Genomic DNA, 25,948 nt, shown 5'->3' with positions numbered 1-25,948 from the left:
GGAAATTGGAGTGTTAAGTCCTGGTGGTTTACATGTTTCTAATCTGATCTGCCATTCTAATTCACATTTTACCATCCTGTCATTTAATGATCCTTACATTTACTACATTTTTTAATTTTTTGTAATTTATTACTTACATGACATTTAGTTTCTATAAAAATAACAATCACACATAACCCAAATTACGAAGTCCTCACTGGTGACTGTAATCAAGGATCTCGCTTCTCCAGTTGCTGTATGATACTTGCCATGTCCTATTTGTAAGCCATGCAGCCATCCATCTTAACAAGAGTACATCAATATCTAGTTGTTCTAAGTTATTGAGTGTTTTATGTATGACCCTATCAAATGCTGAAGTTAAATCTATATAAATTACATCGCAGCACAATGTTTTCATTCCTAGCTGTTATCATGTATTGTTATAGAAAATCATGTTACAGGTGGTAATAGATCCAACATATCATGTTGATACATGGTTTCAAGTCCCAACCTTTCTAATTCTAACAATAATTTATTGGCAAATAAAATAATATGTCTGGATTACAAAAAAGTATAATTGATTTTTTTTAAATTGCTAGCTAGAGCCTAAATTTACCTATATTGATGGGAAGACCAGATGACTCATGCAGCTTTCAATACAAACATAAAATTGTTCGATATATTTTATGTTGAAATCCTTACCCTTTTTGACTTTTCTCTAAATGTCACTGAAACATTCTTCAGCTGTCAAAGTGAACTCCAGTGATATTATCAAGACAGAAAGACTGGGACTAATTCATGTAGTTTTAAATCCGAAAGTACAAACCACAACATCTAACAACTAAGAACTGTCACTGCAATTTTCATTCAAGAGTGTTTATCTCAGAAAATTAAGGAGTAGTATACAGGTTTTTCCTATGGATATAAACTAAACTTAGATTTCTTCCATTAAAGCAAGCATTGAGTGGCAAATGCTCCCAATACCTTGTTGTTTCCTTAAAGGAAAACTCTACCTTAGAACTCAAAAAAACATATTTTTCATTGTATCTTTGTTTTTGAGCTATTTTAGTGCCTCAAAATCACTCCAAGTGCTTCTTTTACAATTTTAATGTGTTTCTCTCAAAATGGAGGATGATGGGGCCTGCCTTGGTAACGTGATCTTGTTTTCCTGCTTTCATTGCTTCTTCCCAGAATACATTTCAAGTCCTCTCTATATGATTCATGCTAGGCACAAGGAAGTGGTGCTATTTTTTCATGCCATTAAGATAGAATGGCAGGACTGTGAAGCACTGTCATCTAAATACACCTTCTATAACAGAGTTGCTTCTTTGTTTACCTGGCTGAGTCTCATTTATGTGTCTGCTAGAACTCATTCTATGCTATAAATTGCTGTTAGCTACTTTCAGCAAAAAAAGTACATAAATAACATTTTTTGTAAGACAAGTCTCTTGTAGTTTTGAAGGATTTGACAAACCCTCCCCCACACTCTCATGCTGAGGTGTGAAAACTCTCACTGCAGTAAATGATCCTTGCTGTGCATTTACAAGTGACAAGTAGTAGGACTATTAAACTTAGTCTGTCTGCTACTTCCCAATGCCTTCAGTTGGAGGATTTTTCTCTCATGAATGGTGCAGGCTTAAAATGTGCTTTACTAGTTTCTCAATTATCTCTGTCATGTTCACCTTCCCTTATTCTATTTCATATTTATTTATACTTTCGTAACCAGGAAAGTGAACTGGTCCCAGGACCCTTTTCGGCCACAACTTGGGCTACATTGGCAAAGATAATAACAATTATTAAATGCACTTAGCAATACAAAGAAAAAAATACTGACATAAAGACACTGACCAAGACTGCATGTGCAACACATAGCCAACATGTGACAGTGATCAAGTAAATCATTTTTGCAACATTTACTAGAATGTATACATCAATAATGTTTAACTATACTATGTTGTACACATTGAGAGTGCACGCACACACACAAATACATAGTGTGTGTGTGTGTGTGAAGTACATGTACAAAAGCATGTGAGTGTGTGTGTGCACTCGCGTGCATTTAAACAAAGTTAAGTACTTCTGAATTCCTTAGTGTTTTTAATGCAAGGGCACATAGTAAATGTATGTTAAAATAAATTCAGCTGTATATAATGGTTGCACTCTAACAATGTAAGGACTGACTCAGAGTCAGTGGGAATCTCTTACTATGGATCTGCATGTACCAAATATGCACCCACCCCCGGAAGGATGTCACAAAAAAGCATAAAATACCTTTTTATGAACTGTATCAGTGCACCTAGTTGATAAGGTTTCCACCTGACTCTCTTCTGTAGTTCTGGCCTGTGTCTGTATGTTGGGGGGGCTTGAAAATGGTAAATGTATTGATACTGTACAAGAAAACATTTTTTGACTTTTCTCTAAATGTCACAGAAATCTTTAATACTACATTTAAATTATCTTATATAAACGATTATAAATAACATTTAAAGCTTAGCATTTCAATACTGAGTTGCTGCTTATGTAAATTTGTCAAAAAAGTTTACAATTGCCTTTAAACTCATGACTGATCTAATTGCTTTGTTTTGCTATGAAAGGGGAGTGTTACGTTCTCCTCCCATCTGCAATAAAACAGTGGACAACAATTCCAAAGCTTTCTGTCTTTTTTTTTAATATCAGCTGCTGTGTTCCTGACATAAGCAGGATTAATTGACCATCTAAGATTGACAGCAGTATCTGACAGGGTGAAGTACAGATACTGGAGACGAATTTCTCTGCAGGGTGTATAAGAAATTGAATTTAAAAAAAAAAGTAGGTTGACTCCAATGCAAGGAAATAAAAGTTTTAAAAAGTACAAGCAGGTTTCTGGTACCTACACAGTACTGGAGCCATATTGTAGGGAGAAAAGAAACCTAATGATCGAGTTGAACTGTATGAGAGGGCGGTGTTTTCTTTTAAGAATATACTGGTTGTAAGCTAAAAAATATTCACTAACAGGGACAGGATGCCAATACTTCCCATCTACTTTTCCTTGTAAGACTTTACTGTGAACATTGGTCCAGTATCTGATCTCAGAGATGTGTAAAAGACCAAAAGACATAGCAAGGCTTGTGAATGGAAGGCAGTGTGTATCATAAATGGAATAGGAATATGATGTGTGATCAAAAAATGAAAGTGTTGAGGTTTATTAAAATGCTCATCCCGGTAAGTACAAGTGCTTCTTTTCAGGGATCACCTAAGAGCACTGTCTGCTTAAGTGATTTGCTCAGAGTCACAATGTAAGCAAAGAGGGGACAGAAGGAAACAAACTCAGGAATATAGCATGAAGCAAATTAGTAGCTTATAACCTTAATCTTCTGAGTTAAGCTACCAAATATAGTGTTCATATATAGGGTATTCAGAGTGTTTTACAACCAGTTTCGTAGATAACACTTCTACCTCTGATGATTAGAATCCTAGCTATCAGAATTCTCCCATTATTAGACTCAAGCAAGCTAAACCAACCTTCTTTGCTTATACTCTAGGGACGGTCAAATCAGTGCAATCCTTGATCAGAAGAACTATGTGGAAGAACTGAACAGGCGTTTAAGGTACTGAAAGATTCATGAATCTGAACATGGACTTCATATTACATCTTTTCAAATGACTAAGAAAAAAAAATCAGATACATTGTGTTCAGTTTTTTATTTTAGCTTTCACTGGTCAAAATATTGTTTAATGAGTGACTTTATCACATACTTTATAAACCATATTGTCGCATACATTTATTGTAATGCATTCCTGCCTCCCATTAAAATGAATGCTCATCTTTCTGTATACAGCATACTACAGTACATGATGTGTTTTGTAATGGGGGATCTACAACAGTTTGAATGTAAGTAACTGTAGCTCCCAAGGCAATGTTCCCTAAGCAGCAGCTCCTGGAATGTGTTAAAGATCAAATACCAGATGTTATAGTGCAATTTCTGTTTTCCATAAAACAGTGGTTGCATGTGTCATCATGCATGCAGTCATTTTTGGTGTCAAATCAAAATTTCGTAAAAATTAGTAATTAAAATAAAAATGCCTTTTAAAGACCCATCAAACATGAAAGTCCAATAAAAACACCCTCATCATCCTACATTAATTATCATGTGACAGAAAGACATAATTAAATAAGTGAGCAAAAAATCGCTGATAATTTGTAAATTGAAAATACTTGTAAACCAATTATGCAATTCCCATCCAGTTTAATTTATTTTAACAGATCAGCAGTTATATAATTCATATACAAATCTGTTAATTTCGCTGGCTGGCAATTACATAATTGATCTGCAGGTGTTTTCGTTTTGCCATTTAACTTTTCTGTGATTTTTGAACTCATGTATTTATGTCCTGCTATTTTTCTTAATAATTAATACTAGATGATTGGGAAATGTTTGATAGTGGTTCTGTATTCGGTAGAAGTTTTAAACTCTATTTTTTATTTTGTTTATGAATTACTAAGATCCTTCAGTTCATTACAAAAGAGTGTTTACATGCATGAAGACACTCTTTTATGTAAAACCAAAGTTGCACTAAAACATTTTGCACTTCATTGTTTTGGCTCTGCTGTGGTATTACAGTTATGCAAGTTGTGTTTTTTCCTTTAGTGGGTGTATTCTTTTTACTCTGATGTTATGTGACTTTGGTGCTTATATTAAGGGACTGGGGGGGGGGGGTGAAAAAAGAAGAAAATAAACTGTTTAGTGATTTTTTTCCCCCAATGTCACGCAGGTATACTTTTGGAATCTTTGAGTGGTATCTTTGGCAATGTGGTATGGTCCATAGTGGATCTGTATTTACCATAGGTCACCTGCGGTAGTAAGATGAAGCTTTCAGTTTTAACATTTTTTTGGTAGCTAAACAAGTGTACCGATCAGGAAAGACATGAAGGAGACTCGGTGTATCCAGTCCAACAATCAGACGTATACTACTACAAGGTGTGCCTGAAAACGCCCCCTCCAAATTATAGCTGGGCAACTGAGAAGTAACAGTGAAATGCAAAGAAATATTACTTTGCTGCACAAAATTAGACCATGTCCTGCAAGAGAGAGTGGTCTAGCCCTGTTACCTGAATAATCATGTATGTCTGTGATTTACTGTCCGGCCACCTTGCTTCCCTGACAAGTGCAGTTGGGTAAAGGAAAATCCATTCTTAAAGTCCTTCAATAAATAAATAATAATCTCCATAGAACTTTGGGATCATCTTCTGTATCAGGGGCACAAACACACACTACTGTTTGTGGATCAAGGGCACACACATTCATGCACACACACACTACTGTTTGTGGGTCAGGGCACACAGACACACACACACACTACTGCTTGTGGATCGGGGTACACACACACACACACACACACACACACACACACACACACACACACACACACACACACACACACACACACTACTGCTTGTGCCACTTTCTCTAACAACAAGTTATCTAGACAAACTGCAGGTGAGGTCCAGACCTAACCAAGGCAGGAAGCCTGGAATTTTGTTACAGTAACTTCTATTTCCAAAATGATGCAATGCTTAATATCTATTTGTAACTGCAAAATTCATTATGACAAAAAATCTGGATGCTCCTACTTTCTTCACAAGTTAAACAAATGGCACTGGTTTAGCACCAAAGATTGACAGATCAGCCGAATGCACAATCACATGCAATTGTTTCTAGACATTAACACATAAAGAAATGCATTTAAACTTAAATCATTGGCATTTCTTGCACTCCTAAATAGTTTAAACATACCAGCCAATGCCATCTGCAGAAGCTGGAGCTGTGTATTTTGTTATATGCATGGGTGGCTGATCAACAGTTAATCTAGATGTGAGATTACAGAAAATATTAAAGGTTTCTAGGCATCTTCACATAGTTGAGTGCTAAAAGTGTCATAATTCCAAGGCCTTACAAGCAGTTTTTAACTTTCTAGGGTTTGATATTAGAGTTAACTACTGCAAAATCCTTAGTATTCCAAGATCAGGTAGATGTTTTGTACTTTAACCTCTGAAGTGCGACTTAGCCAGGCAAAACATTTCAAAGATTTTTCTTTTGGCTCTGGGGCTTTAAGCCACAGCCCCTGCAGTGGTACCTCCATGCCCATTTGTATGTACTCCTAATGTGCAGCTCGATTCCCATATAAGGGGACTTCTGTCAGTTACAGAACTTGGTTGAACAATCCTTTTTGATGTCCAAATGCCTCTGTAGACCAATTCTAACATAAAAGACAGTGTGATTTTTATCAGGCTGAATGTAACTGAAAATAACTTCTGCTATCATCTGTATCACTTCTTTCTTAAACATACCTATGTAAATATTCTAAACGTTGTTGCTCTTATGGATTAACTTAGGGCATATCTCTTTCCACTGTTCTCATTCTCATTCTTTGTTTATCCCCCAACTTTTCTCTTACTTCCTGTTCACCATTTAGTGAATTCCCTTTCATTTTTCTAGTTTGCTATTGCACATCCTGAACTGCAGTATGGAGCCTGGCTCCTCCCCCTAAACCCACATCACACGTCACAGTAGCCATAAAGCCTATTTATTCCTGCCTGGGAATCCTTAATTACATATCCACTCCAACAGCCATGTGCCTGGGGGTGGGGCAGCTTGCTGGTCCTGCATGGTGGCCTACCTTCTTCCCCTAGCAAAGCGTAGACTCCTCCCATGTGGTAACACTTCTCAGCTTTTCTCTAGCCCTTCACTAAAGGACAATATGCCTTTGCACACTGAATGACCCTTGAAGTGCTGTGTGACTTGCACAAAGCAGTGTAGGCTCGCTAGGCATGAGCTCCATGATGTTCATACCCAGTAACAATTTTGACAGTGTGTCTGCTAGTAGCCCCATAAATATGGTTATAATCAAGATTTAGTACAAGTATAGGGCTATATAATGCCAGGTTTGGGGAGGTTACCCTCCTTTGGTATAATTGAGATAATTCCACGACTCCACAATTTATTTATTTTACTTTATTTCTCCTTTGTTGACCAGGTTAGTCCCAGTAGGCTTGTGGCTTCTATTCAGGGGAGACCAGAGGTGGTATTTCTACTACTGGGGGAAATTTGGACAGGGCATAGGGGAACTTCCCCTACTCTTTTCAATAGACACTGTGGGATCTTTTACATCCACCTGAGCTACCATCAACTCAAGCAAATGGGACCTCAGTTTAGTATCATTCGAAGGACAACAAACTCAGAAGGGCTGCCTCCCCCCCCCACCCCCACATGCTGCACCACAGTGTCAGCAATCAATCTACCTGGTGTGGAAATAGAACCCACAGCCATTTGCATCTAAGGTGATTGTGCTTCGTGTTGTACCAAAGCATGTGAAACTCTCATCCTGTAAGATTTTGTTAAATAATTCCACCCAGACATTTATCAGCTTCTGCCCCTTCTATATTTCAATAGCTATTCCCCCTTCTGAATGCTATTTTGCAGGGGGTTGCCTTACTAAGAAGAGTTTTACTTCATCTTTTGTAATTCAATATTATAATAATTCTCTTCATACTCTGGTTAAAATGGCTAATGGGGCGCCATGTACATATTGTGATAAATGCATTAGGTCATAATACCCCTTCACTTCCTCACCATATATGTTCTTATGACATTAAGAAATTGATTATTAATATTTCTTCTGGATTCCCATGCAGTTTTTAAGATACTAGCTTTACAAGCTATATATTCTTCTTTCTTTCTGCCCTTTCTGTGACATCATCCTCTTGGCCAAATAGTTTTGAAATCATGGTATATTTTCCAAATAATTCATCATTATGAATATCTTTTAGAATCCAATTACCCTATCTAAATACTCATTTATTCTTATATTGACTGTTTTTATTTCTTATGTTCATAGGTATATTATAGGCAATCAGTCTGCAGACCATTACAATTCCAGACAAAAAAACCCTATTCAGAAGTTTCTCCAGAAGCTGCCCATCCAATTATCGAGGGTTTGCCCTTTAGGCAGCAAAGGATGCTACTCTGCTTGACATGTAATGGAAGTTTGTTGCAGAGATGGAGAGTATGTTGGGATATGAATCTATTATGCAATGTATCTTAAAGTTTAATTCCCTTAACTTTGTATCTGATGAGCAATTTGTTCTGTGAAGAAATAGAAGGTCAACTGGGTCAGATCTTTTATGGCTCGAAAAGTTAGACACAGATCCCCAAAGCTGCCAGTCTGTCCTGTTAACTAAGAATTTTGAGGCCTCTGATTTTTTTTTTTTAATTAGGAACCTCTAAGGTCTCTCAAGCTGAGTAATATGTTTTGGACAAATGCATGCAAAAAGAGTCATTATAGTATATAATAGGTCTAATGAGATATGAATAAAGGGGAATTAAAAGATCTTAGGATCTACAAGCAATACATTTGGAAATTAGATGAGCCAGATAAAAGGCTTTCCTAGCTAATATGGTGATATGTTGGTTAGAAAAGGAGAGTCTAGATGTTTTATGATAGTGATGGCTTGGAGGAGTGTGTTACCTATATAGTATGGGAAAATGTTTTGTTTACCAAGAATAACTATAGTATAGTTTTCCCATTTAATTTGAGACCACTGTACTTGCATTAGTTGTTAACATTGTCTAATCCATTTTGGAGCAATTGTGAATAAGTGGACATCCGAATGCCATTTGTAAACTTAGGTAACCATAGCCCAGAATTGTTGTCCTGAAGGTCTGAGAGCTACATTTCAAATTGTTGAGGGGCCAGACCTGAACCACTGTTCACTGCTTTGATGATTTTTTCAGAGAAATTAATGAAATTAAAGAAGCAGGAACTTTGACAATTACTATTTGATGAGTGTCCAGGGGGGTTAATAGATTTTCTGTGTCTTGATTAATGAGGTGGGGGGGGGGTTGAGCCACACACGTGTAATGGCATTGCTAAGGCTGTTTTCTAGGCTTCAGGTGTGTAACCAGTGGAGTGGCTTAAAGAGGTTAGGTTGGAGATTCAGACAGGTCATATTTGGCACTGATAATCAAGCAACGCAGTATGGGTATGGTGTTAGCATTTGGGAAGGCTGACAGGTCTTGTTTTATAGTAATTAAAGAGGCAACTGTGATTGTGGAATGTGCGGCATAGTGATAACTATGAGCGTAGTAAAACCTGCACTAAATTTGTACATAGGATATTAGTCATTTCCTCCTTTGGGTCACAGTAAGCAGTATTACAGTGGGATAGCTTTGAACATTATTGGGTGTCAGAGCTTAATTTCCTAACATAGCTAATTAAAGATTTATGGTTATGTTTGGTTTAGTGGGTACTTTAAATTTATATTCAGTGTTGAGTTTCCCAATAGTTCCTTTAATTTCTTTACCTGTGTGGCCTTAAGGAGAATAACTATTAAGTAATTTCCTGCTCTTGTTATATAACTTATTTATATGGGTTTTATTTTAAAATTTTTCAGTATAGTTGATACAGATATGGACTACCTTCTCAGGCAGCTGTTTAAGTGAGAGTTGAGGCCAGAGGAATAGGCAGCAGCTTTATTAATGGTATGCACCGGAGGAGGAAGGTTATTGCAGAATTTACTTAGGTTATTGTTGCTATTGAGAAGTTTCTGAATGCTGGGATATTTACATGGGAAGAACCAACAGTTCTAAAAAAAAGATCAAGTGATTAAAATACCACATCTCTCCTGAAAGGAGGCTACTCACCTAGTGGGACTAACCCGGTCAACAAAGGATACATAAATAAAGAAAATAAATACATTCGTAGTCTGATTTAATAAGGAATATGATAAATGTGTGGTATGCAATAACTAGCTATATTTATGAAGATGAAGGGTGATTCATTTTGCAAGAACTGCTGCTGTGGCAGCTCTTTTCTCACCTGCATAGAACGGTGTAACATCTTCGTTTTATTTCAATAGTCTCATTATCTTCTTCCCATGTCCTTCTTGTTTTCATCCTTCTTGTTTTCTTTAGTATAACCTCTCCAAAGTCATTCTATCAGATGCACTCTACCAGAATCTGCAAAATGGCTCCACACATGACACACACAAACTCTATAAGGTTGCAAGGCAACGACAGAAAGAAGAAGAAGATTGTCATCGCACTCCCTTCGTAAAGAATGCCAGCAAGAACCTGCTCATCAGTCCCTAGGACATCAGAAGCAGATGGAAGGAGTACTTCCAGCAGCTTCTGAATGAAGAAAACCCACAGAAGCTGTACTGCTGTAGACACAGCCTATGATGAAAAAAGAAGAGGAGTGCACCCTAAAAGAAGTAAGAACATCACTAAGGAAAATGAAATCGGGGAAAGCAGCAGGATCAGATAAAGTTACATCACATATGAAAACTGGTTCCTGAGGGTACTCAGAGCAGTATGGAGAGAGAGACGTATCCCAGATGACTAGAGAATAAGCATTCTAGTGCCAGTGTGCCAGAACAAAGGGGACGTTCAATACTATGGGTAGTATAGAGAGAGATTGTGGACCCTATCACACTGGTTCTGGAGAGGATGACTGATAAATGAATATGCAGAGTAGTAGAAAATAAGATGGGAGATGAACAGTTTGAATTAAGATCAGGATGCAGCACAACGGACCCAATGTTTGCAGTGAGACAGAAAGTTGCTAAGAAGCTAGACATGAGCAAAGAGTTCAACTGGGACTATACTTGGGAGAAAGCATATGACAAGGTCCCATGAAAGCTGATTTGGGCAGTCTGGCTATGGTTCAATGTCCCAGAAACATTAGTAGAATTAGTTCAGACTATGGACAAGGACCCAATGACTCAAGCACATACAGTGTTCAGTGTCACAGAGAGGTTCCCAGTGGGAGTGGGTGTGCATCAGGGTTCTGTTCTGAGCCCACTGCTGTTCATACTGGTGATGGATTACATCAGCAAACAGGTTGGAGGTGACAGATCAACAAAGTTGCTCTATGCAGACAGTATGGCATTACTGGTAGACTTCTGTCTGTCCTGATATGTGTATTCAGGTCCCTCTTTATCAGTACCAACGCATATTGCCCAGCTTTCTCTAGTATGTCCTGTAACTGCTGCCCTCTGAGAGAGAGAGAGAGAGTGCCTGCTCAAGTTAAATTCCTGCTTGGCTTTTTGTGCAACTTGTACATGGATGTGCACACTCATTAGACCCAAAAGCCATCTGATGAACACTTGGTACTCGCACTAGGTATCCCCCATGTGGCAAGCCAGGAACACCTCTTTCTCTTTAGAATAGGTGAACTGGCAAAAGTCACACACTCCTATGTTTCCTAAACAGCTCTTCCAGGAACATGAACTGCTATTTCAACTTGGATAACCTGTGACATAGTCGGGGTTTATACTTCTGTACCACAATGCTGGTTAGCTTCTTTAGTTCAGTTTTAACTGTCTTCGGGGGCTATGTATATACTGACCGATGTAATTTCTTTAGCTTACCAAAAGCCTCACACCATAGCATACCTGGCTTTAATATCAGTATATTCAGTGATTATTGCTGCATTCTTTGTTATCAAATTATTGTCCCTCTCCTTCTTGCCCCACTGTTATGTTGTGAAGTAACTCATTCTAAACTCAGTATTAGTTCATTTTAAGTGTCCTTCATTTTCTAGGTGGGTTTCCTGTAGCAGGACCATCTGACGTATAGCCATCCTAATATATGTCAATACTCATCCGTTTTTTAATGGCTCCATTAATCTAGTTACATTTTAGCTTAGGATATTCAAACCTTTTGGCATTCTTTTCCCTTGCCCTTCTGTATATTATAATGTGGCCTTCTTCTTTCAATATTTCCCTCTTTAGTTGTGTATCTCCTTCCCCAATTGTACTAGTGGCTGAGCCTTTTTATTTTCCAATCCAGCCTTTCTTCAATAAATAGTCAGCAAAACACTTATGTCTCTCTGCAAATCAAAAGTATTTATGGTAAGAGTTACTGCTATAAATTGTCTGACAGGTCCGGACCCTTTCACATTTAGTAATCAGGATTGTGTGTCTGTGCACATCTTCTGGATCTGGAATATAGGTTCATAGGTGTTTATTGGACTAGACCACAAAGGCCTTTTTAAGCTAGTTGAGAATCTCAAATCTCTGACAAGTTCTGATACCTTTGATAAGTGTAAGCAGGGGCCTGGGAGATGAATCATTTACAGGTCCATTAGAGAAATAAGTGCCAAACCAGGGATGAACTTCCGGTTTCACATCCAATTGTCCAACTTAAATTTGAATTGGGTTAGAGAGGAACTCTGCTTCACATGAATGGGGAGCCTGTTCCATTGACAGGGTAGTCTCTGGGATACATACCTATCTCTCCAGCAGGTCTTATTTATATCACAGGCAAGGTTTAAGTCTTTAGAATGGGTAATTCTGATGCTGTTTGTTTTGCGAATATGCAGGAGGTCCATCAGGGTGGGGTCTGACAATGCCCTGTATGCCAAGCATAGATCTCCTCTCAACAGTCTGTAGGAGACAGAATACAGGGAGGGAACCTTGAGGTGATCTACATAGGACATGTTACTTATGCAGTGTATTCTTTTACCGAGGAACCTCTGTGGATTTTCCAGTTGTTGGATATGCCTGGTTAGGTACATACAAAGGGGGCATTGTACTCGATGATAGGTCTGATGAATGCCAAATACAGTGGAACAATTACTTCCTTGGACTTAGATGCCATAACTTTATTTATAAGCTGCACAACAGAGAATGATTTCCTCAGCACTGTAGACACATGATGGTCAAAGGCTAGATTACTTTCTGTGTCTCCCGAAGTCCTTGACTTCTGGGTCAGCTCTTAGGGGTGTGTTCTCAATATGATAGTTAACAGGGATGGATGACTTCCCAAAGGATACTATTATGCATTTCTTGGCAATTAGTTTTAGTCCATGGTTCTGACACCAATTGTTTGCCAGCCCTACCAGGAGAACATTTGTGTCAGTATGAGATTGAATGACAGCTCCTTATTTGCAATCAACTGCAAATTTAGTTAGCCAGAGACCACTGACATTGGCCTTGACTTCTGAGAAGTAAATGCCTAAAAGGAGCGTTCCAAGGACTGATCCATGAGGGACTCTGCTTGTGACTGACCTCTATATAGAGGTAGACTCCCCAATTCTAACTTCCTGGGTCCTGTCTGTGAGACATTTGGCTGTCCTCCAGGTGACATATGTGTTTGTACCTAACCTCTTAAGTTTGTCAACATGCCCTATGTGATCGTTTGACTCTCTCCACCCTCCAGATCCACTATACAAATTTCTGCCATATGGTTTCTGCTGCCTAATATTTCCAAAAAACTTATTACTATTTTCCTGATTGCTTCTATACCTTTCCATTAAGTCAGAACACTCCATCCACTCTTTATTGATATGTACGCTTCTATTTTTTAACATTTTTATCCCCTCCATTCCCCTTTAACATTTCCTTTTGTACCGATTTTTGCTACCATTTCAGGTTTACCTTTGTTTTTCTAATGCTTACAAACTACACTTTTCTCAGCGTTTCCACTGAAATGCTTTAATTGAATATGGGATTTTGCTGGGAGCTTAATCAAACTTCAAACATTCATAAAGATTGTCTCTCTTGTTTGTTTTGCGAAAAACAGCCTTGACCCTTCGAGCTTGTCTTCTCTTTTACTTTGGACAATTTTACCAAATGTCAATGGCTATCTAGACCCCTTCATTTTATCCAGTGGAGCTTGGTGGAGATTTTAAAGGATTCTCCACTTCACCGATCACATGTCACTTCTTTAGCACCCTCTGGCTCACATATCCTACAAGCTTTTTCTTACTGGGTGACACTGAGAATATGTTGTCAAAATCACTTTGCCTGTGTTACTTGTTAATGTATAAACTCTTTATACAATTTTAAAATCAAATTAAAATTAAACTGTTGTTACTCTGTCCTGAACGCTACACATACATATTCTACTGCCTTTTTACATATGTGCATTTAAGCTCTTAGTAAGTCAGTACCTACCAGTACATTAGAGCTCCTCTATACTTTCCCCTGCTTGCTGGCAAATTATGTTGTGTTGATCTCTAGGAACAGGTTGTAGTGTGTGTGTGTGTGTGTGTGTGTGTGTGTGTGTGTGTGTGTGTGTGTGTGTGTGTGTGTGTGTGTGTGTGTGTGTGTGTGTGTGTGTGTGTGTACTACAGTTTTCTTAAGAATAGTGGAAGGGGATTCAGGGATATTTTTTTTCTCTCTCTCTCTCTAAAGAGAGTGCTAGCTATAAATTGTTTTGCCTGAAATTTTCATCAGTCTCTCTCTCTCTCTCTCTGCCTACTGAGAATTTTTCCCCTTTATACCAAAACCATCTATGCATCAAGCAAGGTCTTCATTCTTCCTGGAGAAAAAAAATCTTCAGGAATGCTAAGTATAGCATTCTGGATTTCAAGTATTTATCTTTGCATTGCAGCATCACATGGATGAACTGGTTCATCTTTTTTCTCATTCCTGCTGAGTAGTCATTATTTGTGAAATCTCTTGTTTCTTTGACTTACAGATGTGCTCCTGTTTTTCACAGACTGGCTAGCAGTCATTCTTTATGCCACTCTAACCTGCAGCTTAATCAGGACCAGTCTTAGCTGTTTTCTAATAATATAGGCACCAGGCATAGGGACTCAATGGACCCTTTGTAACTGCAATCCTGCAAAGGTTTCCATGTTCAGTTGTGCATTAGCTTTCTCATAATGGCTAAGCTCTCCTTACCTTTTCAGGTCCTCTGATATTCCTGTGAACCTAATATTCTCCCAACTTGATCAGTCTTCCAACTCGTTTACCAATGTAACTCTTATCGTCAAATTTAGAAGGTTTCAGGTTTTAATTTGTTTCCGAAGACTCTATCAGGTGGTTTGCAGCATATCTGATTGATTCTTTTCTGCTTCCTCTCATCTTTTATTGCTAGAGGAAATATGTTCTTTTAGGATTCCTCTAATCTGTGGTATTTCTGTAAAGATCTTGACTGTTTTCCTGTCATGCGCAGGTCGAACCATGTATCCATCTAGCCACATGGTCTCCTAGTCCCTCTTTAGTATTATTTAACATTTTTACTTTTCAGTTTCCTTTCTGCTGCTTCTTGTTCTAGGGCAGCATAAATCCACATTTTTTCCTTCAAAATCTTTATTTTTGATTCTGATCTAAGAGAGGAAACGCACAAGTTGTATAATTTAGTTTAACCCATGGAATCATTATCATCATTATTACTATCAACCCCGTTTTTCCCATTTTCTATACTGGGGTGGGGTGTCGTGTCAACTGTTGCCATCTCCCTCTATTCAATGCCACTCTTCTGCCTTCTACAACACTCATGTCTGACTGTCACATGTCTTCTGTCACACAGTCTATCCATCTCTTTACTGGATGCCCTCATTTTCTCTAGCCTTGTTCCAGTCTGTCCCAAATCATCTTCATCAGATTATCTTCTGCTTTCCTGCACATGTGCTTGAACCATCATAATCTGTTCTCTTTGACCTTTTCTGCAATTTGCCTCTGCTGTTATGTCGTCATTTCTTTGTCTATCCCACAGTTTGCACCCTACCACCTGTTTCTTCAGGCACTTCATCTCTATCACCTCTAGCTTTCACAGCTGCTCTGTCTTTACTGCCCAGATTTCTGTGCCATAGAGTAGTACTGGTCATATCACTGTTTCATACCTCTCACTTTTTAGTTTCTTTGGCATTCTTCTTCTTTATGCTGTACCTGACACTCTTTGCCAGATGGCTACAGCCCCTCTGATTCTGGCTTTGACCTCCTCATTCAGACTTCACTTCTCCTCAAACATCCATCCAAGATACCTGAGGCTGTTAACCTTTTCCTCTCATTTCCCTTCTATCTGAATATTCACTTTCTTCTTTTTTCTCTCATTTGTTGCCAATTACAACTGTCTTATCTGTCCTAAGTTTCAACCTATGCGCATTCAATTTTGTACTCCATTCCCCTATCCTTTACAGAAGTTCTTGCTCAGAGTCTGCCTGTAGGGTGACATCGTCTGCGTTCAGCAACTTCATTGATCTGTCCCCTCCAACTTGTTTGCTAATGTAGTCCATCAATGGTATGAACAGCAGTGAGCTCAGAGCTGAACCCTGATGCACACCCACTCCAACTGGGAACCTCTCTGTGAGACTGAACACTGTTCATACATTGGGTCCTTGTACATAGTTTGCACTAATTCTACCAACATTTCTGGGACTTTGAACTGCTGCAGGACTATCTACAGAAGGGAGTCACAAATGTAGTTGCTAATGCCAAGAAGTCCTCCACCGAGATTAAATATATGTATGTGCCAAGCTCCTTCGCTGTTGAATGGCTTAGCAAAGTTGACCATTTACTTATAAAGCACAAAAATCTTCATTTGTACTTGGTTCCTTTGAGCTTATTTATCTTTCTAGACACCGTCTAATGTTTGCCTGAAATGTATGGATAAACTTTTGTTATTGCTGTTCTCAAATGTAACGTTGGCTTTAACTGTTCAAATTGCATATCATTATGTTTATCTATTGTATTTACCAATGCTTTTGTTGCTATCAATATTACTATTTTACTGTTCACTAGTGACCTAGTTACTTCTGGTTTATCTATACTTCTCTCAATGCAATGTGTACATAAGCAACTCTTTATTGTCTTCTGTCTTAATAGGTGACCGCTCCTCATACTCTTTCAGTTGTTCTTCTGTGTAAGGCTTTGAACCACATCTTGATTTGTGATACATTTATTCTTTATAAGGCTCTGAACCATATCTGCATTTGTGATATGTTTCTCTATTTAAGGCTTTGAACTGTATCTTCATTTGTGATGCATTTCTTGAATGTAAGGCTTTGAACCATGTCTTCATTTGTGATATGTTTCTTCTTTGCAAGGCTTTGAACCATATCTGTATTTGTGCTACATTGTACATCTTTTGTCTGTATATTTCCCTATACTTTTGCACACCATTAAAGATGTTCCGTTTCTTACATATCTTGTATACTTTACTTGCTAGACAAATTCCATTTTGTGAATCGCTACCTACAAAGCATCTGGTAGTGTACTGTGTTACTCGACTGTCATATATTAGACATTTCTTTACCTTTTGACATGCAGTGTTCTCTAATGCTAGGTATATTTTGCTTTGCTGTTGAACTTTCCATTTCAGCTACATTAATGCTGTTTTTTTCATAGTGTACTGCTAGTACATATGTCTGACAATTCAAATGATCTTCTGCAAACTAACATACCATCATTTGTCATGTCTTGATTAGATGTTTTTTGCATATCATTCCTGAGACACACTTTCATATTATCTTTATTTTTATCTCGTGACTTTCAGCAGAGACATTACATTTTTGATAGCTGGTATATGTATGTACATTCTCTATCCCACAATAATACCTATAACACTTAAAGCAGTGACATCACAGCTGGATGTCATAGCAGCAATGTGAATTGGTAAATTCCATAATGATACAACTGATAATCATACCTTGAAAAGTTGTAATATGGACCGCTGCTTGTAACCTCCAAATGTGCATATAAGAAGGATAATGCCACAAATACAATGTTCACACAAAGTGCAAGAAAAAAGTTAACAATGTAGGCAAATTTCCATATTTGCATGGTCAGATGACTGATTTACTGCCGGAATTTTGTAGCTGATGTCAAGTCTAGACTGTTTAAAAACAGTGTGTCATTAAAGTATAAATTATATAAATTCTAAAACATAATTTATAACAGCACCACACAACCAAAATTTCCATTGTGCATTCATGTGGCTTTGATGCAGTGCTGTTCTTTTCAAAATGGTAGCCAAGCTTTAAAACAAGGTGTCACTAAACTGAGATCATTGAGTAGCAGCTGCAGAAAATAACGTCATTAAATTAAAACTAGGGTTTGTACAGGAACATCCAAAAAATCAACCAAACAAATAAATTTCAAAGCAAAATTACATTGCACATTTTGGAGGTCATAAGTTTGTACATACAGAATGTAGTTAAGTTCATTTTGAAGCATTTGCAACAGTCCAATTTTAATTTTTTCAGTATTATGGCATACAAAAGCAGAATGTGATTTTATACTATTCTTTGCAAATGTTCAGATATTGCAATCCAATGTTTTGTAAACAGTATTCTCTTTTGTAATCATGACAGAGTTCAAAAACATGTTTCAAATGAAATATGTGAGTGCCTATTTTTTCATGGAATTCTTAATAAATATCTGTAATAATGCAATGGAAAACAAATCATATTTGTCACAAATGTATAACATTCTTGTTAGATGTCAGATATTTAGACAATTCCTATTGGGACTACTCCTCAAAAATGAATAATTAAAACTTCTCTGAAGAATACAAGAAATTAATATTAAAATCTACAGGTAAAACTACATATTCATTTATTGGAAAATTCTCACTTGGAAATTTTTACACACAGCTTTTGTCAATCCTAACAAAATTATAATTATGTATAAATCAAACAGAATTAAATGCTGGAGATGTAATTCTGAAATAATAGCTGATTGGATGCATATGGTATATGAATGTGTTGAAATAAATTAATAACTTTGTTCAAGGTCTATGGTCAGTTAGATGTAATATTTCTAAATCTTTAGTTTTATTTAATGTTCCAATTATTGAGATAATTTCAAAAATCCAAGTACCTCTTCTTTGGTCTATTCTTGCTATAGCTAGAAAAGTAATTAACAACTGGAAAAGTAAGGTTAGCCCTCTTGTGTTGAATGTATTAGTATGGGCAAAATTGTTTGCAGTAGTGAATTGCATACTATAAAGATGAGAGCTTGTACTAATACTACACAATCATAAATCTTGGCTTAAACTCAGAGTTGCTTGAAAATATTAATTGTTGTTGATGTATAACGTCAATGTATTGATCAGCTATGGACCTCTGTAAATAGTTGTTTGTTTTATAATTGATTTGTGTATCTATTATTTTAAAACCAAATTAAAAAAAAAAGAAAAGTGAAGAGTTTGGAAACCATAGCTTACATCACTTGAAATACATCTAGTTCTGAATATGTTGCACAATACCACAATAATAATTCTTCATTTAATCCCTTTATCCCTTAGATATGCATACTTTAATACTCCTCCCAACTTTGTTTAAAAGACCTCTGAAAAAATATTCTGTTTCCATTTAGACTGCATTTTTAATTTTAAATAATTTAGGATGGTTGTTCATTTTCTAAATGCATACTTTCCCTGACATGCAAAGTTGGATTGCACTATCTTCTCTGCAGGGCACCCTAACTTTGATGGCAGCAAAGAGCGAGTCATTTCCCCAGTTAGGCATTGTAACACTTAGCATGGGAAGCCTTTACTGAACAGTTGTGATAATAGGTTGAACTGTAACAAAAAAGTTTGAAAAAATTAGCTTAATCATATCTGGAATGAATAAATGGAATATTTTAAATAAAATGGCCATTTTATTTCAATATTTTAAGTGGCTTTTTAATTTTTTTTTAACTTTGGCAATACCCAAAAGATTCAGCTGTACTGCAGTTGGACTTGGCCTGTTTAAGAAAATGTGCAAAATGTCAGTCACCACCATTATTTCCAGTACAATTTGTTTTGGGCATTCCGTACCTCCATTATGATTGCATTGATATACAGATTTATGTATGCTCCTTGCCCATGGCTCGATACATCAAATTCAGTAGCATGAAAGGAACAAAATTCAAGTTGTTCTCTACAAAGAAGTTATATGTTGATATCCTAATGCTTGTATGGTCTGATCCACTATTGAATGCTTTGACAATGTGGTATCAGTATATTATTTTTTACCAAAGTATTATATTTCTCTGTGCTGTGTAGTCTGGATTGTACAGAAAACTCTTTGGACCAGTTCTTTACAACAAAAAAGATCCAAGCAGGCTAAAAAAATCTGAGAAATGTTTTGCTTTATTCAAGACTTTCAGAGTATCTTGCTTGGAAACACTAACAGGCTCTGCCAACAAAGTTATTCTTTCTCAGACGTATATCCTGCTCCATTCTGAAAGGTCAAGCTCAGTACACACTGATGTAACTGATCGCGTCAAGTAGTTGTTATTAAGTACAAAGCTAATGGACTTTTCCCCTCTACCACACCTGTATTTTGTCTGCATAATAAATATAAATATAAACAAAAACTAAAAAGGTGGTTAATAAACAAAGCAGTATAGTACAATAATTATTGCAATGGTTTATGTGCTGGGCTGTGAAACTGGAGATTTGAGTCTGAAGTCCTATCAGCTCCCTCTTACATAGTGTTTGACCATAAGCAAGTAAGTCACCTTCTCAGTACATCTAATTCTGTCCTGAAAAAGAAGCTGGAATGTTATTTTGGGGCAACCTCTTTGCTAAAATACACAGTCTCATATTCCAGACCTGCCTACATAATGCTGGATTCATATGAGGGAACAGCAAAGTAGTACAGAACTACTGCCTCACACTACCACATTGTTTATTATAACAGGCAAATAAATAAATGCATTAAACATGCATCCATCGACACATACACACACACACACACACACACACACACACACACACACACACACACACACACACACACACACTTTGCATGTACAAGTGTGTGGTTAGTGGAATAAAATCCACCCTATTTGTATGTAGAATCCTAGGCCATCTGCTGGTTTTAGTCTCTATCCCCCCCCCCCATTTTTCCAATGTTTTACACACTAAAATACCCTCTAAAATACAAGCATGTTTCATATCATCATCAGTATTTATAAATATATATATATATATATATATTAGTCTCTTCATTTTCAGTTCTTATGGAGACTAAACAAGGAGCTAAATTTGAGGTGTTGCTTTTATGGGACAGTCATTCTGAATATTAAAGAACCTGGTTGGCATCTGTTTATACGAGGTGTCTCATATAAGTAATATTTGTATCATGAAAATTGTGCCTTGTTTTACAGGGCTTTTGGAGGCAGCATATTAGGAATTTATAGGGGAAAGAAGTGCTAGTGATCTTTGTCATATCTTTATTTGTGTGTAAACCTATTTAGCAGTTTAAGCAGATAATACAACAGACCAAAAAATCAAGTAAAACTTCAGGAAATTCAGTATCAGTACAGAATCTTACAAGCAAACGTTATTGTGCGGACCAGAGTTCCGCTGTGGTGACCCCTAACCGGGAAAAGCCAAAAAGACAAACAACAACATTGCAATGGTGGAAAGCTTACATTTTACTTTCACATTGTACTATGTTTCCCTCTGATCTTTCTTTGATGAAATACTGGTGCCGTTAAAGAGCTGGTTGGCAGATTTTATATATGTCAGTAAACATGACATAGATCAGGTACAGAGAATAGTGACCTAGATTTTGCAGTCGGGATAGTCAGACATATCCTTTCTTGTGTGAATGGATGGATGAATTTGGACTTGAGATAAGTAAATGCTTTTTTGTGCTATTAAAAAAAAAAAGCGAATGCTCATGTTAGTGAATATTCTTCCTAATGGAGTTTCTGTCAGGAGTCTTTTGAAAGTGAGAGAATTATAGCTGGGTAAGGGAATTTGTGCTTACCCCGCTGCTGTGTGATCTCAAGTTAGTATATATAATTAGCATGGGGTGTGGGGATGTAGGGTTTTTTTTTTTTTTTTTACCTGGAATTGATAAAGAAGATAACCAGCTGAGGATGAGGAGAAAACAGGGGTGTAATGGGTAGCAGCAATGAAGACTTTTTAACTAACATCCAGATCAGTTTGTCAGGTATATGTCCATTTTCTGCTTGGTGGTGTTAGTGATTATCAGCCAGTCCCTCAATCAACTACCAGTTTGTTTGTTTGTTTGTGTCTTTCGGCTTTTCCTGGTTAGGGGTCGCCACAGCGGAACTCCGGTCCGCTAATGATTGGTAGTGGATTTTACGTACTGGGTTACCAGCCCTGACGCACAACCTTCAACGAAGGCACGTCCCATTCACGTATACCTCCACACAGAAGACACTCTAGCTGAGAATCAAATGGGACAACGTCTTGCTATGAGGCGACAACGCTACCGCAGCACCACCACCACAGTACAATCAACTACCAGTAAGAATCTATAAAATCAGAGAAATAAAATGTAATTAATAGCATTACAAATACAGACACTAAAATCGTTTCAAAAGAAAACTGCCAGATTCTAAGGCAACCAGATTCTAAAACCATATGAGGCTTATACCAGGGTGAAATCTGATGATGTATAATAAAAGATACTTAGAAAAGATTCAAAAACAGAAAATAATTAAAAAAAATAATTGAAAAGCAACACACGTGAAAGATACAAAATGATACTATGCCAAATCCTTTTATGGGAATACTTTATGTACCTATAATTGTTTAGTAACCATTAAAAAATTAAGAAGCCAAAACAGGACCAATATGATTACACTAAGGAAGAGCAATTGCTCACTTGACCGAATAGTTTTTTGTGCTGTAAAAAAAAAAAAATTATTAAAAAAAAAAATAAAATAATGAAAGCTCTTGTGAGGGACCGTTCTTCAAATGGAGTTTCTGCCAGCAGTCTTTTGAAAGGAATAGCGGTACAGTTGGTAAGGGAATTTGCACTTATCCCACTGCTATGCGATCTCAAGTTAATATATAATTAGCATGGTGTATGTGTGTGTGGGTGGGTGTAGGTGGGCTTGTCCCTCTCCAAAAAAAAATTGTTCATTTTTTTTGAGCTATCGCTCATATCAGCATTCAGTCTAAACTGATTCCTGTTTACAGGTTCGTTCATGTGACTGCTCAGTGTTTCATGAGACATATGTATACACACACACACACAAAATACACATTTTATTTACTGATTATACCTCACATCTTATTGTGAGGAAATGATTGAATAATCTCGTTCTCTCTCTCTCACACACACAATAGTAAATCAGCTGTATAGAAAGGTACGTTCTATCTATAGTCTTTCTGGAAGTAGCAGTTCCACAGAAAAAAATAGATATCAGCAAAACAGATCACACAGTACAGCAAAGTATTGTTTAATTAAAATTATATTAAAGTTTATTTTTTCCTGCAGCAGCACCTTGCCGCATCTGTCCCCAGTAACTCAAGTATTGTTTTATTTTTCTTAGATTGGTTAAATTGTTAAAGGTACCAGCCATCTGATTTAGCTTAAGTCAGTAGGAAAATGTTATTATCCGCATTGTCTAACAGACCCTATTAAAGCATCAATTTGACCACTCAGAAATGGCAATAATAACAAGTAAATGCCTATGGGGAATCGAATTACCAGATTTTTTAACAGAAACTAGAATTCCTCAAATTTGCAGTGTGCTGGTGCACAAGTTCCACATCTCCTAATGGGAAAGTCAACTATTTGGTAGAAATGACAAATAAAGCAAAATAAATAAAGAATATGGAGTCACACTAACTACTGCCTTGTCTCCAGGTGCCAAAGCTAGTATGTTAACCACAGCTGCAGATAACCCTAAATAAAGCCCTTACATTCATCATGAGGGTGGCCAACAGCAGTGAGGCAGTTGCAGAACAGTGCCTGGAAATAAGGTGGGGCTGGCTACTAAATATGGGTTGCCAAGTGACAGAATATGTAACTGGTAAAACAACAGCAAAATGTAGAGAAGCTCTCACATTGTTCAAAGCCATTACATGCCCATCTGACCCCATATTTGCAAATGAAATGCAGACCATCCCAACACACACCCTGTTATACCCCTACCCCACTGCACACTGTATATGATGGTGTTGCGTGCAGTGGTATTTATCATGCCCCTCTTCACTTTACAACACAACTCTGTGATACAGGATATGCTTACCAGCTGCCTGTATATGTGGCACTCTGCTGGACTGCTGCAAGCTGTCACAATCATGACATTGGTTGCCATGGTGTGCAGCATCTCCCCTTTGCATCTGCATTGTTTTGATAGATTTACCTGACATTTAGCACAGAAAATTAAAGCTGAGTGTTGGTAATGAGCTGTTTCCTGTGATGTGGAGGTGTCAGTTCCCATAGAAACAGCTCTGGACTCCACTGACTGTTGACCCCTGCAAAGAATGAGAAGGAACTTTTGACATGCATTTGAGTATTTCTTTCTCAATCTTAGAATAGTCAAGAAATAACTCAAATAACTCTTCTCACATAAACGTATTACTGCTTAACACTACTCATCAAAACACTGATTAAGTGAGAAAGACTAACCTAGACAAAATGGAAGTCAAGCCTTCAAGATGCTAAATAATATCAGATTTACTTCGATTTCAAAAGCCAGTGTAAGAGTGTGACAAACACTGCTAAAATTATTCATGTCAGAAAATATTAAACACCCTATCCTTTTCTGGCTTGCAATCAAAGAAGCCACAAGCCATCTTGTTAGAGAACAATCTCATAAAAACATTGACCAATGCTTTTGTTATCCGTCTGGGACAGTATTTCTATGAACATTACTTCTACTCCTTCTGCTAACTTTGTTCCAAACTCATTTCCTCTGCTCATTACCCATAACTCACTTCCTCTGCTCATTACCCATAACTCACTTCCTCTGCTCATTACCCATAACTCACTTCCTCTGCTCATTACTCATACTCCTATCTCTTTCTACTCATTCACTTTAGGTAAATCTGCATTAACTCTGTTCATAAACTGTAGAAAAGGTTACAAAACTGGGTACAGAATAGTGCAGCCTATCGCCATGCATTCCTCAGAATAGCTGTCCTGTTAATCACCGGTCATCTGTTTCATGTTTAAACTATCCTGTACTACAGATATAGCCCTCCCACTTAAACTAGCTCTTAACTCTAAAAAGTGTACAATAATCATCTTTGACATTATTCATATACTCTGTTCCTCCCCTTCTCCTACATGGCTCTCTGAAAAATCAGATTTCTATAGTCTCACAGCAAAAATACCTAGCAAGGACAACGTAGACTGTCAACCTGCTGATCTCCAAGCTCGGATGAGTGCTTCTTCCTATTTATTTATTTAGGGGAAAAACTTATTACACTTGGGATTCAGATTTCACTTCTTTGTTGTTTATTTTGCATCACTGATTGGTATTTAATACATAACTGGCCTGGTCTTTCAGTAAGGTCTAAGCTTCATCTGTAAGCAAGAATTATTTGGCTCACTGCAGGAGTTTTAAAAACAGAAAATAAGCAAGGAAAGTAATTTTATTTTCCTTGTGTCTGCACTTACTTTTTGGCCATTTAGATCTGCCATTTGCAGTGTCTGTTCTGTTTTTAAAATGTATTTACTGCTTTGATTTCCTGTTTGGAGAAATCTGTAGGCTTGAAGTTTTTCCCACCCACACAGCTTTTTCTTGTTGTGCTTTTTAAACTTGGGGGCTTTTGTGTTGCCCCACCCCTACTCTAAATTTAGTTATAGAAGCCCTCATCCATCTTATCTTACTTCATCTACTAATTCTACTGGGCACCAAATGATCAAACTGGAAGGACCTCCCCCTTAGACGGTTAAAGCCTAATTTAGCCTCTGTTTCATATCACCCCACTCATTTATCACACACTGAAGTATTCTGAGTTGTATTCACTTCTTTCCAGTTTACTTTTGAAATTGTAACATCTGGGACTAGACTACCAATCACTGGAGAGCTTGGGAACTGTTTTTCAGGCATCAGCTTGGGATTGGTGCTTCTGTTTCGCTCCTGCTGAGAGAAGGAAACAAGAGTCATCATATTATTTCTGAAGACCGCTGCCATATTTTCAAATTATTTATTGCATTTTTTCAAGACAAAGTATATTTTATTTATTTTATTTGATTTACATTTGCTTAATGAGAAATTCCGACTGGACGCAGGTCTTTTTTCAGTGGATGCCCGGGGAGAAAAGCACCACATCATGTACATGATAAATAGAGATACAAAGTTGCAGCAATAGTAAACAACATTACAGGTTGTTGGCTTTAATACAATAACAAGATATTGATTATGAACAGTATATACAGTAAGTGTTGCAAGTTAAGATAGTTTCCTGTCATTTATAATATTAGTCATAAAGTTGTCAGACAAGATTTTAAAGCATGTAAAGACAACTAGCTATTTCTGACTGTGGTT

The 25,948-nt window shown here is 37.2% G+C and overlaps 1 protein-coding gene across 1 annotated transcript in view; it reads left to right on the top strand.

The window, feature by feature from the left end:
• The window catches only part of RUFY3 (RUN and FYVE domain containing 3), a 1,044,108-nt gene that overhangs the window by 771,772 nt on the left and 246,388 nt on the right, over positions 1–25,948 (top strand). The window contains exon 8 of the mRNA XM_044061198.1: positions 3,501–3,566. Within this exon, the coding sequence (XP_043917133.1) occupies positions 3,501–3,566 (66 nt within the window). The remainder of the gene's footprint in view (positions 1–3,500; positions 3,567–25,948) is intronic.

This window comes from Protopterus annectens, chromosome 2.part0, assembly GCF_019279795.1.
Source record: "Protopterus annectens isolate FY-2018-M chromosome 2.part0, PAN1.0, whole genome shotgun sequence".
In the NCBI taxonomy this organism is placed as follows: domain Eukaryota; kingdom Metazoa; phylum Chordata; order Ceratodontiformes; family Protopteridae; genus Protopterus; species Protopterus annectens.
The sequence above is the reverse complement of the archived record's forward strand: the minus strand, read 5'-3'. Positions and strand labels throughout refer to the sequence as shown.